Below are 12,928 nucleotides of genomic sequence, written 5' to 3'. Positions count from 1 at the left end.
CTTTTAATAACAATGCAATTCTAGCTGGCAATTAGGAAGGTGATTATGAAAGAATTTCTGTTAATAGGATTTATTTGTCCTCAAGTGAGCTGAGCGTCTCCTAAGACACACGTATCTATGCTTCCAGCTAGAGTGGTGCTCTAGCTGGAGGGAGAGAAAGAAAGGAAAGGAAGGAAAGGTGTTGACAAGAACCCCTACCTTTTCTTTGTACATGTACAGTGCACAATGTTTCTTAATAGCGCTCAGTGATAAGTATAAGAAGCAGATGAAGTTCTTTAGTCAGTATTATGCGGGCTGAACGCTATCGTGATCACTTTTCATTTCCTCACCCTGTAAATAATGATTGCAGTGAAATGATCTAGGTTCAGGCTGGGTTGATAGACAAGGTTAGGATACCAAACTGATGGGGTTATTTTCTTCTCTTTTGTGAACAGGCTGGCTATATCCAAATTGGATCAGAGCACATGCTAATACAACCAGTGAATACATCAGAGACCTCATTTAGTGGAAAAGAACACTTCATCAGGCGTAGACGATCCACAAAATCAAGCTACCCCATGAAGTCGCACATTCCTGATGAGCACTGCAAGGTTGTAGCAGGTGAGCTTGAAGTGGCTCAAGAGAACAGCCATGAGTATGCAATTATATTTTTAACCGTTGTTCTGCCAGATATGTCTGTATTTTGTAATGCAAATATTTGGGCAGCTGGAGATAGTGAAAAATGGCTTACTTTAATCAATCCTTTTGCTACTTGAAGCAGGAGTCCACATCACAAATGTAAAAATTAAGACATGTGCTGTAACATTCAGTTTGTGAGAGGATAACTTTGAAATGGGTCAGAGTAAACTTCTGCCTTAACCATGTGATATGGCCACTGGTCAGGAAGGTGTTCACAATGTTTTTAGCCAAGGCCCCAGATTTTGAAACTGAAGTCAGTGGTGACTGGTGCTCTTTCACCTCACTTTTCAGCTAGAGTTGTGCCAAGTAGGCATGCCTAGAATGGTGATCCTGGCATTTTAGAACACTGAAAGTGTCCCTTCAGATACTTTTGTATAATTTAATCGGAGGTATCATCTGTGGAGTCCAGCTCCAAGGACCCAGCTCATAACAGGATGAAAAGGTACCTGGAGTGGGGAAGAAATGGACAGTTTCTCTTGTAAAACAATTTATTTTGTTTTTCACCTTCTCACATGTCATCATTTTTACTTCTGTCTAGCAGAGCACACAATCCATAATAAGAGTATATCAGGGTACGTGGTCAAATGGGCAGACTTTGTATTATTTTTTTTTATTGCTTTTGTATGGGCTTATGTGCATTTGAAACTGCCAGACGTAGCTCGGCAAGGTAATTTTTTTAACTAGGAACTGGATTTTGCTTTTTCTTTCTGCTATTTGACTTGTCAGGCTTAAGCTCTAGCTATCATGCTATAGGGCTTTTTGTTTCTTCGAGTTGCAACTTTTAAGTTGTTTGCTTAAGGCTTTGTGAGATTAATTAAACTTTTATTTCCTCTTGCCTTGTGTTAGAGGGAATGAGCTCATAAAGATTGCAAAGAAACTTTTAGGGTCTTTGGCTTTCCTTGGAGATCTGTGAACCCAGACTTGAGGTCTGGGAGTCCAAAATGTGATAGAGCTCATACAGACATCTAGGCTAGACTGGATACTGAAGGAGCTACGACTGTGACAGAAGGGATCTTGTGTGAGTTAGGTGGTGGAGTGCTTGAGCAGTTTTTGTCTGCCATCCTGTTACGCTGGCTGTGGGTACAGTAGCAGCTGAAATGCAGACGTGCCTGTGTGTGTGAAGCTATTCTAGACCAAACAACAACCTCACTAGCAATTCCTAGTGCTTTTCTGCTTAAATAGTTTAGCAATATGTAGTATATTGTTTCAGTGGGGTTTCTGTAGTATAACAAGAGTTGGGAGGTGAACCAGCTTCCTGTGAAATGGCAATGATTTAGTTTTTAATTGTGTGTCTGGCAGTTAATAGTAGACATTCTCTAATGCTCTGGATTCAGTTTCCAGTGTCATGCTGACACACCTTGCCAGTGTTGGGATCCTGGGCTTAAATCCTATGGGTCTCTACGGGTGGTATGAGGTGCTGGTGGCATGTTCCAAATTACCAGTCTTCAGTTGCGACTCAGTGTGACAATGTTAAAGTTGTTTTTTAAATTAAAAAAAAAAAGTGATGGTTGTGGATCTGATTTAAGCCCAAGAGTTTCCATTGGAATGGGAGACTAATAGTAAGGAGATCCAGTTCTTTGGTGATGGTCCTCCTGCCAATATTTTTCTCTTGTCTTTCACCTTCCTCCAGTCAAGGCACCACAGAAGGTCAGTAGCTTTACTACATTTTTGCACTTAAGTGTGTGTGCCTGTGAGCTGTTGCAAACCTTGCTGGTGTTCTAATGCTTAGCAGCTGAAACCCTGAAAAGATGCAGCTGTCTCACACCCTTTTCATTTGGGTGGATTTTTTTGTTGTTTGGTGTTAATAAAAAAGCAGCTGCTGATATTATTTCCTACTATTTTTCAAGGGAAAATGGCTAACTATTCACCGAACATATCCTGTCTTCTCTGATTTTTAAAGCCAAACACACAGATTGTCAGCTAGTATAAACTGGTCTAGTTTTTGGCTTCTTTGGAGCAATTGAATTTTATCCTTTCTGGAAATCTCTCTGGGCGGGTTGCATAGAGGGTATTTTTTATGAACTCTGCAAAACCTCTTCTTTAGGTTTCAGTGTGCCTGTATATTCTGTTCCTTTTATTCCTCTTCTGCCCCATTACCCCACCAATATTCTAGGAGCTTCTGCCTTCTACTAGATGGACTGCATACAAGCGGAGGCAGAGGGTCAAGGCATCTGTGCTGTCTTCTTCTGGGGTGCCAAAGGGACAAAATGGCAAGCAGGACTGGCAGGTTTAATGGGTAACATGAGTAAGACTCTTTGGTACGGGAACAGTTGAGTGGTCAGGAGCAAGTGCTGTTGTTGGATATAAAGGGACATGGCCGCAGCAGGAGGCACAAAAGGCTTCCTTGTTGGGAACAGCACTGGGAGCAGATGTCTGAATGGACTGACTGGAATAGGCAGCCATGAACTTAAAGTTTGCCTGCATCTCTCAGGTTTTGTTTCTTTCTTTTTTTTTTTTTTTTTTTTTTTATTTAACTAAGCCTGTGTACCAGCAGAGATGACGTGTGCTTGTTCATAAGGTTGCCTCCTAGCTGGCACTGCTCATTGGTAAATCTTGTAGCCAGACCTTTATTTTCTCTTGTGTGAGTTGAGCTCTTAGTAGTTCAGCAGGTTTATCATTCTCATGGGTTCAGTGTAAGCCAATCTTCTTTTGATTCTCTGAGTATGGAATCTTGGTTCTGGTTAGCGTTACAGATCCCCTACGTCTCCTTTTAGAGGAAACATCAGAATTCAGCACCGCTCTGATTTCCTAGCCAAGTACTGTAGGTGCTGCAGCACTGGGTTCATAGAAAATGCATTACAAAATTCTTATGCTGTAAAGTAAGACAGCTATTAGTTACAAGCTGGATTGAACCCAAATCAGTCCAGGAAATCTGCCTCATCCTTTTGCCACTGAACCTTTTGACCTTCTGTCTAGGGGCAGGGTGCTGCCTGTCCTTGGCAGAACTGAAATTCCCTCCCTGAGAGGAAGGGCTAAGGGAAATGAAATTGGGGAGATACTGAGTAATTATATGGGATCACAAATGGGAAGAGGAGATGGGTGAGTACCATGGCATCAGAACTGTGAAAATATGACAGTAAAAGGCAATACTGAAAAAAACGTTTCTAGTAGCAGCTACGACTTCTTGCAGTTTTCTGGGGTCCCACTATATGCTGCTCCTCTCTTTGTCCAAAAGGAAATATGGATAGTCCCCATGGTTGCTGGGATCCTCCCTGCAAGCTCTGTCTTCCTCAGGTTGGCCCAGAGGTGACTGACAGGCAGGTCCTGAGCTTGGGGGACCTCATGGCATGGGCTAGGTGGACCCTTGGTCTGATGTGATGTGATTGAACTTAACTCTATGTGTCAGCAAGATTAATTACCTATCTGTTAGATTTCTGATCCACAGACAGTCTGAGGAGCCAGAGTTTCCTACTGCAAGCAAAGTAATTGAAGTTCTTTGTATTTGTTGAGCTAAGAACACACATGTTCACACATACACATATATGCACACACTACTACCATAGCTCAGCTTGTGCAAAGGTGGTGGCCAGGCCACATGGGCTGGGCGTGTGTCTGAGTTCTGAGGCAGAGGGGATTGACAGTCTGATATAAAATTTATTTAAGGCTATGGATCTTGTTCTGTGACTGGGTTTTTTTTGCCTGCCTGATGCTAATTGAGGGGCTAAGCATGGGCTGGGTGTGGGGAGAGCATGGGCTGTTGCATGCGACCAGGATACCCCCAGCACGTAGACGAGGAAATTTGAAGACTCTGTGATTCCCTGCCCCTCCCCAGGATCACACAGGAGTTTGTGAAACAGCGGGGAACAGATTTTGTATCCCTTGGGTGCTGATTTTTTGTGTTGACCGCAGGCTGGCTATGCTGAAAAGGGAGCAAAGCACCGGACTGCTGCACAGCGGAGAGTGCTACTTGCTCGTGCAAACAGTCACTGTTTCAAGTAGCCGTGTCGTAAAATAATGAAATGGCTCATGGGTTTTGCCACTTAAAGGCAGACTCCTGAATGTTTTCCATTGTTGCGGGAAAGAAATGTAAGTCATGGCTGTTAATAGGCTTAGCACGTTAACGACCTAATTGACTCCTGTCTGGTTTGGATTAACTTTTGTGCACAAAGAGTTTAGAAACAAAATAATTAATCCTCTCTGACACACAGAAGGTCCATTCCTAATGAAATTGTGTGGAAATGATGATCTAGGGGCATGCTTCCAGAGTTTCTCCTGGGAAAAGGTCTCTTTACTATGGTACTCACCAGTGTCAGCAGACTGAGGGACTGATCAGATTTGTACTAGAGGCTGTTTTTCACTTGCTTGTAATTTGGCTCACCCCGGCTAAAACTTGGCAGGAAAGAATGGAGGTTGTAAATACGGGGGAAATATTCACATGTTAGACATTTTAGATACACATCCTGTATTGTGGAACAACATAGAGAAATACATGTCTGTGTAAATACAATATAAAAAGAGTATTTTTCAAAGCCACAGCATTGCCATGCTTGAGCATTTTCCAGTCCTTTGCTGTTCTTGTATGTTCTGAACTGACAAGAATCACCTCTAAAGATGCCTTCTCCTTAAAATTTCATAATTTAGTGATACCTGGCATGATCTGGGTTTACTTGGGATGCAAATAAAGCACGAAGCATCAGATGCTGAATTTTTAATGTTAGTTAATGATCATGTCATAAGAATTTAAACGGGGCTAAATTGCTCAATGGTAAATTTATATAGGCATCAATGGACCTGTGACATATGAACTTAACTGATTGTAAAAAAAGATACACAGTGATGTAATGACTTGTGTGTGTATTTGTAGGGGGAGGAGGAAAGCATTTTAGGAAAGCAAAATGAACTTAATCAGAAAGTGGCATGTGTCAGTGCTACCAAGGGGACAGAGAGCATAGCTTTCCAAGGGCATTCCTCTTGTGTTCCACCCAGAAGTGTGGTATTTTTCTCGCAAACCCCAGCCATGGGAGAGGGCAACTGAGCTGAATGGTTCCTTGAAGCTAGGTAATGCTAGCAGTCTGGTTTGATAAGAAGTTGTTAAAACCTCTAAAACAACTCCTTTAAGTGGTATAATATGTCCTACAGCATGCAAAATTATTTTTAGAGCTGCAGGAGAACTTTGTGGGAGCCAAATTTCTCCTGGAATAATCTGTATAAGAGGATTAATCTGGCCGTAGTCAGGAATGGGAAATTACTTAGGGTCTTGCATGACTGGATCTTTGAGATTTGAATTTGAAAGTGCCTACTAATGGGTTAAAAAAAATCCCGGATCTGTGGCTGATGTTTTAATTCCTTTGTTTAAATTCTGAAGTGCTCCAGCAGCAAAGGATGGATCCCATCACCTTGGGCCAGGTGCTATTGTTAGTCATATGATATGTGTATACGTATTATTTTTATCACCTGTCATCCAGCAGGAGAAAGAGTTCAAGTCACAATGCACGTTTCTGCTCAGGCATGAACATGAGCCCCTGTGAGGCAAACAGAAAACCTATTAAAAGGTTTCCAGGTGCATATGCTGTGAGGGTGAAGGGAGGAAAGGTTGGGTTTCATTTTCTCTGAAGCATGCCGTCATTAGGAACACGGGAAATAGCTTCACACCAGTGATGTGAAACACTTCTTTGGTTTTCATCTCTAGACACTGGGCTACATCTGGGGTACAAACCTGCTATCATATACACTGTTCTGATTTTAAAAAACAAGTTTGACTTTGTTGTCAAAGGTCCTAGACTGACTTTCTGGACTTTCTGGAGAGAGAATGGAGTCATAGGGAGTTTTGTTTGTAGGTTTTAATGCATATCAGTCAGAATTTCTGTACAGATGAGCCAGATGGGGTGAGAGAGAGATCTCTTTTAATGTATCATACATAATTTTTGCAGTGCTCTCAGATTTGGCCTAGACCTCTATGAATAGACTCTCTAATTTGTTTGTGGGGACAGGAGGTAGCTACAGGGCTAATCTGTGTTTCGGCAGTTGTCTGTGGTTCCCACCAATCTCTGACTGCAGAGGAAGAGCTTATGGCAGAGATGAAATAGGCAGACCAGAGGGGACTATGGGGGAACTCTACCTTCTCCTTTATAACTCCCTGTAGCTAAGAATGGGAGTAAAAAAATACCTGAGATGGGGCTTCTTTCATTTCCCTGTCTCTCTGTGACCTTGTAATATATACAATAAAGCTGTTTCCACCTGACAATATCCACACACTCAGCTGCAGTAAATGGATATAGTTATGTTAACTATCATGGAACATAATTTGCTGAGATCTGGTCACATATTTTGTATGTTTCCTATGCCATCAAAGTCTATGGATGGAAAAAAAAAAATCAGTTTTTCCTGATGAAACTATCAGTGTTAAAACCAGAATCAAACAATGATACGAAAGCATAGGAATCTCCTCTAACCATGTCATAAAACTTTCTATTTCTTTGGGAAAAGTAAGTTCTGTTATAACTTTTCCAAAGGTCTCCAGTGATGTATTAAAGTCCCCTTACATAGAAGGGATTTGATATAAAATACAGTCCAGGAGCATGAGAGAGAGCAGCTTGTCTTTGGAGGGAAGGTTGTTATTTCATGTTTATGATATAGACCTCATAAATTACTCTTAAATGTGGGTTTGCTCTAAACCCTTTTGTCAGTTTAAATGAACCAGTTTTCGTTTAATGCTAATGTGCTGCATGGAGTGAAGCATATGGTGAAAAAACAGGAAGATCAACATTTTAATCCACAAAAAATGCATTGCTTCTCTGTTTTAACAATTGATCTAAGCTGGTAATAATTTAAACAAGTGCTAGTATGCAGGTATCAAATGTAGGGAACACTTCCCTTAACAGGTATAAATCCTAAACACATGTTACTGCTATGTTGCATTTCCCCATCTTTAATCATTGTCTCTTAGCTGTGTTTTCTCTGCAGGTTTGACTTGGCCTGAAATAGCAGTTGTTAAGGCCAAAAAATGTGCACTAAAAATAGAGAGATGTACTGCAACCTGTATTAGTCCATATTAGGAAGCATCTGTTGAAGAATTAAAGCAAGGATTTCAGCAATGGGCTATGCAGAAGATGTAATGTGATTAAGTGTTTGCAAGCATTGAAGTATTCCCCGTATCAGAAATTCAGCACTTCACCCATGGGAGTGTGTCTCACTTGTGTGGATAAATCCCTTGGTTTTTCCAGGTCCCTGGTCTTCCAAATGGGGAGTCTGGATTTCCCCTGTAAGTGTGTGATTGTTTCCTTATGTCTGATAAACAGCAGCCTATTGGAGCAGTCTACCATTCAGAAGTGTCCTTTTCCATCACATGTGGCAAGTGGAGTTTTATTGCCAGTCTGTTCTGGATGGAGCCATCAGCATGAGGTCAGCATGGATAATGTGGAGCAGGAAGGACTCCAGTTTCTTCTTCCTCTACTGTCAAAAGAGACATGAAGAGGACATGGCAGATACGCATAGTGTATAGATTTCTTCCCCTTTCAGAGCAGCTGCACGCAGTAGAGCTGTACTGCTTCTTCGCTTGGTTCCTTATAAAACTTAATGCTAGTTTCCACTGGAACATATTGAAGTCTAAACTGGCAGGTGGTAATGAGCTAGGCTGCCTAGTGTACACTGTCCTTGTCTCAGGATGTTCACAGGAATTCCGGTCGTTGTTCTGACTAGAAAGGGAGACAGGTGGCTCCAAGGAAACTAAGGTACATTGCTTACCTTGTAACTGTCTTTGTGTTCTCTGTATTATCATAAATCATAGGTGAGGGTTGGAGCCAAGAGTTGGGAATTGGGACTCTGGTCTCAGTTCCTAATGTAGATCCCTTGGGATCTTACCTATAGAAGTTACCAAGTGTTGGGCCACCTACATGTTTGTGTGGCCAAGATGGGAAAATTTTGGGGCAGGTTTTGCCTCTGTTCAAAAGCTCTAAGTTTCCTAAGTGATAGATGTCCCAAACTGTGAACCCAAGACTGAGGGCACAGAAAATTAGAGGTCATTTAGACTATAACCTCTAACTCTCAAGCAGCTTCTTTATTTACAGATTAGGGCTACTAACTCTGAGCTGGTGATGGTATCGAGAGCCTTTAGATCTGAAAGTTGTATAAACTGACAGTTTCTTTCTCAGCTCATCTGTTCCCTGAGTAGTTTGACATATTTGTATACATTAGGGATTGAAAGTAACTGTTACACTACTTTTTACTTCACTTTGACTTGCTGAGCCAACACTGTTAAGGAAGATGAACCTGTATTCTTTACTGGTTTTTGCAAATCATCAGAAGTAAGTTGCTCAGCTTTCGAGGAGGTCTGTGCCACCTCTCTCAAGGTATAGGTGTAATGATGAGGCCAGACCATAGGTGGGGAGCCCCTGGTTTGGAGAGTCCCTGAGCTCTTCCAGCCTCAGAAGTGACCGGAGTTGAGGTGCCAAAGCTCAGGATAGGTTGGTAAGGCTGGCAGTTGTAAAAACATTCTTCGGAAATTAAGCACGTTCACTGCAGACTTATTAAAATAAAATAAACCTGGAGGCCAGTGATGCCATTTTTTACAGTATAACTTCAGCCAGGCATTTTGTACTCTCCAAAGCCCTGATTTGTGATTGATCTTAGATCTGCTGAGTTTGTGATCAAAACTGAGGAGCCAGAGTTCAAAGTCTTACGTACATGATGCCTTATCACTAGGACCTAATTATATTTGTGTTACAGGATCTTCCCCCACGGCCCCAAGCAAGTTGGGACCTTTGTGCATCTGTCACAAAGAAAGGAAATCAATTCAGCTTCAGAGAATTTACAGCTACTAACAGGGAAAATCAAATACAGGATGAGAAACCGAGGTACAGAAGCTAAGAGGGAGTGACAGAGCAGGTATTGCCATTCCCACTTTAATAGTCTTACCATTAAGTCATGTTTACTGTGCCTGCTTTCTGTACCATTAAATTGTCTTACCTGACTGTCTTGCATGAGTGGGTCCTTGTTTCTAGCTGGATGGAAAGCCTACAATAAAGGTGTCCTTTTAAAAGGAGATGAGCACACATAGTTCAGGAGGTGGCAATCTTTGAAATCCTGCAGACAAATTGAACCAGTGAGTGGACAGAGATCATAATGCTTATCTTGTGCTGTCTTACAAGCCTGCCATTAAAGACAAAGTCTTGATGTGTTATGTTGATGACTGAGTATGTTTTGCAGAATAAGGTTTTAACTGATGTGTCCAAGCTACAGACTAACTTGGATAAAAATCCTTGCAATAAAATTTCCGTGGTGTTTTAAGATCCAGCCCAGAGTTCATGACTTCTGTCTCAAATTCTTGTTTGCTGCTGTGCCAGACAAATAGTCATGAACTTGTGATTTGTTATGAAAGTGACCATGTTAAAAAAAAAAAAACCAAACAAAAACAAACACAAAACCAAACCAAAACAAAAACCCCCAACACCTTTGGGAGATGGATTAGGGAACTTTGGACCATTCTGCTATGAAATGATTTTTTTCCTACCAGTTGAAAAAACTAGTCTGCCATGCTAGTCAGAAAGAGGAGGCTCATAACCCTTTTGTAGAACAAGGCATTAAAAATGAGAGGACAGCTTTAGGTCTGTAATCAGCTGGGATTTGAATGAGCAAGCATTTTAATTCCTGAACTTCAGACTACCCACTGGCATCAGCTAGCTGTGGTAAATCTGAAATTCCAAGCTTTTAATAGAGGTATAAAAGACCAGTGAACAGAGACAATTTTATGCTGTGTCCTGACAGAGGTGAAGGGGGGCTCCATGTTCTCATGGCTGGAAATAGATTGGGGGGTGCTGGCTGTGGCAGCAACTCCAATAGTGTCTGCTTTTCTTTGTTTCCTTCTTCAATCCTTGCTTGTGTCTATTCTGAGATGCCATAGGAAAGGTGTCAAGGAAGCAACTGTGTGGAGCAAGGGCCCTGGAGGTAAAGTGTGGGGTTGTGTGGTTTTTTTGTTGTTGTATTTTTTTTTTGTCCTTTAGGAGATCAGTGTTTTGAAAAGAACCTCTGTTGTTGTATGGATGGAAACTGCAGCTGCAAGGTAACCAATACACAGAACTTTGGGTGTAAAGCCCAAAGGAGGCAGTGAAGGGATGTTTCTGGTGGTGTCTGTGAACTTTGAACTGGCCCCCTTTATGTGCCTGTGGTGATCTCACAGCTCTGAGCTGTCCCAAGATCTATGGTTGCTCTTTTAGCTCAGGCATGTTAGCACATATTCTTCAGTGGGATGACTTCTGCAGCAAATGTGTTATCATCCTGGAAGTCTCAGATCTCTAAGCCTGTTCAAGTTTGTCTTGCTTCTAAACAGGAGCAACTTGATCCCGAGGCCAAGCAGACAAGGTTGCTGACTTGTACAAGGGCATCCACTGTGCTGATGCTGTGCAGTCAGTCTTTTGAACAAACTGTTCAATAAATGGTTTGTCAGATCTAAACATGAGGAGTAGATTGATTTAACTGTAGAGTATTTTTCTAGGTGTGGTTTTAAATAATAAACTTCCCTGTGTTTCATCCTACCACCCCTTGATCTTAAAAGGAAGTCTGCCTGTACTCTGTTTAGGTTTTGCATTTGCTCTGGTTCTGGGATGTAAGTGCTGCTGCTGACTTCCACTTTCTGTTTCCCTTCCTTCCTGGCTCCACCATACACCTTGCCTTCTTGATTCAAAATGAAATCAAGTCATTATGCTAGATTTAAAAATTTCTTTGAAATTAGTGCAGTGTCTAGATTAAATAGCGATGCTCACAGACATAGATGCAGTGTCATGATCTTTTAAACATGGGATTGATAGACTTTTGAGAGGTGTTTGTATCCTGCTACCAGTACCAGAGAAACTTTGTGGCATCCTGTCCCTCTGATAATTCAGCAAACTTGCCCTTCCTTGGACTGACGTGGTTTTAGGTTAACTAGCAAGCATATACCCCAAGTACTTCCTTTCTTTAATTTCTAGGCTTGGTTTGTGTGCAGGATCTCCTTTTGCTTTCTCTCTATTTTGATTTGTGAAAGTGATGATTTTTACTTCTAAGTGAAACTAATAAAACCTGCCTAATGTGAGTATCAGTGAAAGATTCTCTAGAAGCTCCTGGGCCATAGGGAGAACTAATGTTAGTTGTTTGCTCCACTTGCATACTCTCTCCTCCTTTTTGTGCTGCTGAAGTAACAGCATAAAGGAAAACAGAGCTAGCTCTCCATGTCTCCATGTGAGGGTATATAGGGATGTGGAAGGGAGTTAGCAGCAGGCTTCCTAGGGAAGAACTGGAGAGGATTTTTAAGGCAACAATAGGAAAAAAACTAGGGAGAAATCTGGCCTTGCAGAAAGGACTCTATCATTTTACTTTCATTTGTGGCTTTTGTTGAACTGCATCCAGAAACTTTCAGTAGATTTAACTAGAATGAGGTAGCTAAAATTACAAAGGGAAAGATTAGGGAGAAAAAAAAAGGTGGAAGGCTATAGGAGAAGTTGCTTTTCAGATGAGTCTGGGAAATAGTGTTGGAAGAGAGGTAGGAGGAGCAGGAAAGGACTCTGCAGTTACAGCAAGAATGTGCCAAAACCCAGACAGTGCTAGACAGGGCTTTTGGTGTGTAATAGGAAAAGGTCATTTGGGGCGGTTGCTTTGGAATTGTACATCTGCTGGGTTGCCATAAAAAGCACTGAACATAAGGAGTTTTCTACTGAGGCTTCAGAAGAGCTCTGTTATGCTTCTGATCACAGTAGGGACTATGGTTTTTTGCCATTCTGAGGAAGATTTCAAAGACTACTGGACTGCAGAATGTGATATGATCATGTTGTTTTGCAGCCAAGGAAAGGTAAGACCCTGTAGATAAAAAACAGCTAATGAGCTTGTGAAATGTTACATCCGTTTTACACTGAGGATCTGGGAGTGTATCGCTCTTCTCCTATTACCTAACAGTCCTGAATTTTGTGGTACTTTTGTCCAGATAGACTATGTAACACACTGTCAAAGTGACTGGCAAAAGAATAATGTCCCTTGTGCCTAGTCACCCATAGCATATATGTGCTGTGTTGTAGATTGACTGTTTCAGCTCATATTTCACATGAAATTCTCTGACCTCTTAAGCGGGGAACACCTGACTCCTAAAATAGTGTGCAGTTTGGTTATGTGTGCTCCCCACAATGTAAACTCCTCTGGCAGGCTCCTGCCCATGTTTTATGGCCTCTTATGCTTTCACGCTAACACTTAACATCTGCACCACAAAATTTGTAACATCAGTTTGTTCAAATAAAGAATCCTCCAAGCATTTAATCCTTGTTTTAATGGCTGATGTTTATTTTAGTTT

The 12,928-nt window shown here is 41.5% G+C and overlaps 1 protein-coding gene across 4 annotated transcripts in view; it reads left to right on the top strand.

The window, feature by feature from the left end:
• Positions 1–12,928, top strand: part of ADAMTS17 (ADAM metallopeptidase with thrombospondin type 1 motif 17) — a 207,042-nt gene that overhangs the window by 24,874 nt on the left and 169,240 nt on the right. For all 4 annotated transcript variants that reach the window (XM_080397204.1, XM_080397203.1, XM_080397205.1 and 1 more), the window contains one exon: positions 435–600. In XM_080397204.1, coding sequence (XP_080253330.1) covers positions 465–600 — 136 coding nt within the window. In that variant the 5' untranslated portion in view covers positions 435–464. The remainder of the gene's footprint in view (positions 1–434; positions 601–12,928) is intronic.

Source organism: Falco punctatus (genome assembly GCF_963210335.1).
Source record: "Falco punctatus genome assembly, chromosome: 7".
In the NCBI taxonomy this organism is placed as follows: domain Eukaryota; kingdom Metazoa; phylum Chordata; class Aves; order Falconiformes; family Falconidae; genus Falco; species Falco punctatus.
The sequence above is the reverse complement of the archived record's forward strand: the minus strand, read 5'-3'. Positions and strand labels throughout refer to the sequence as shown.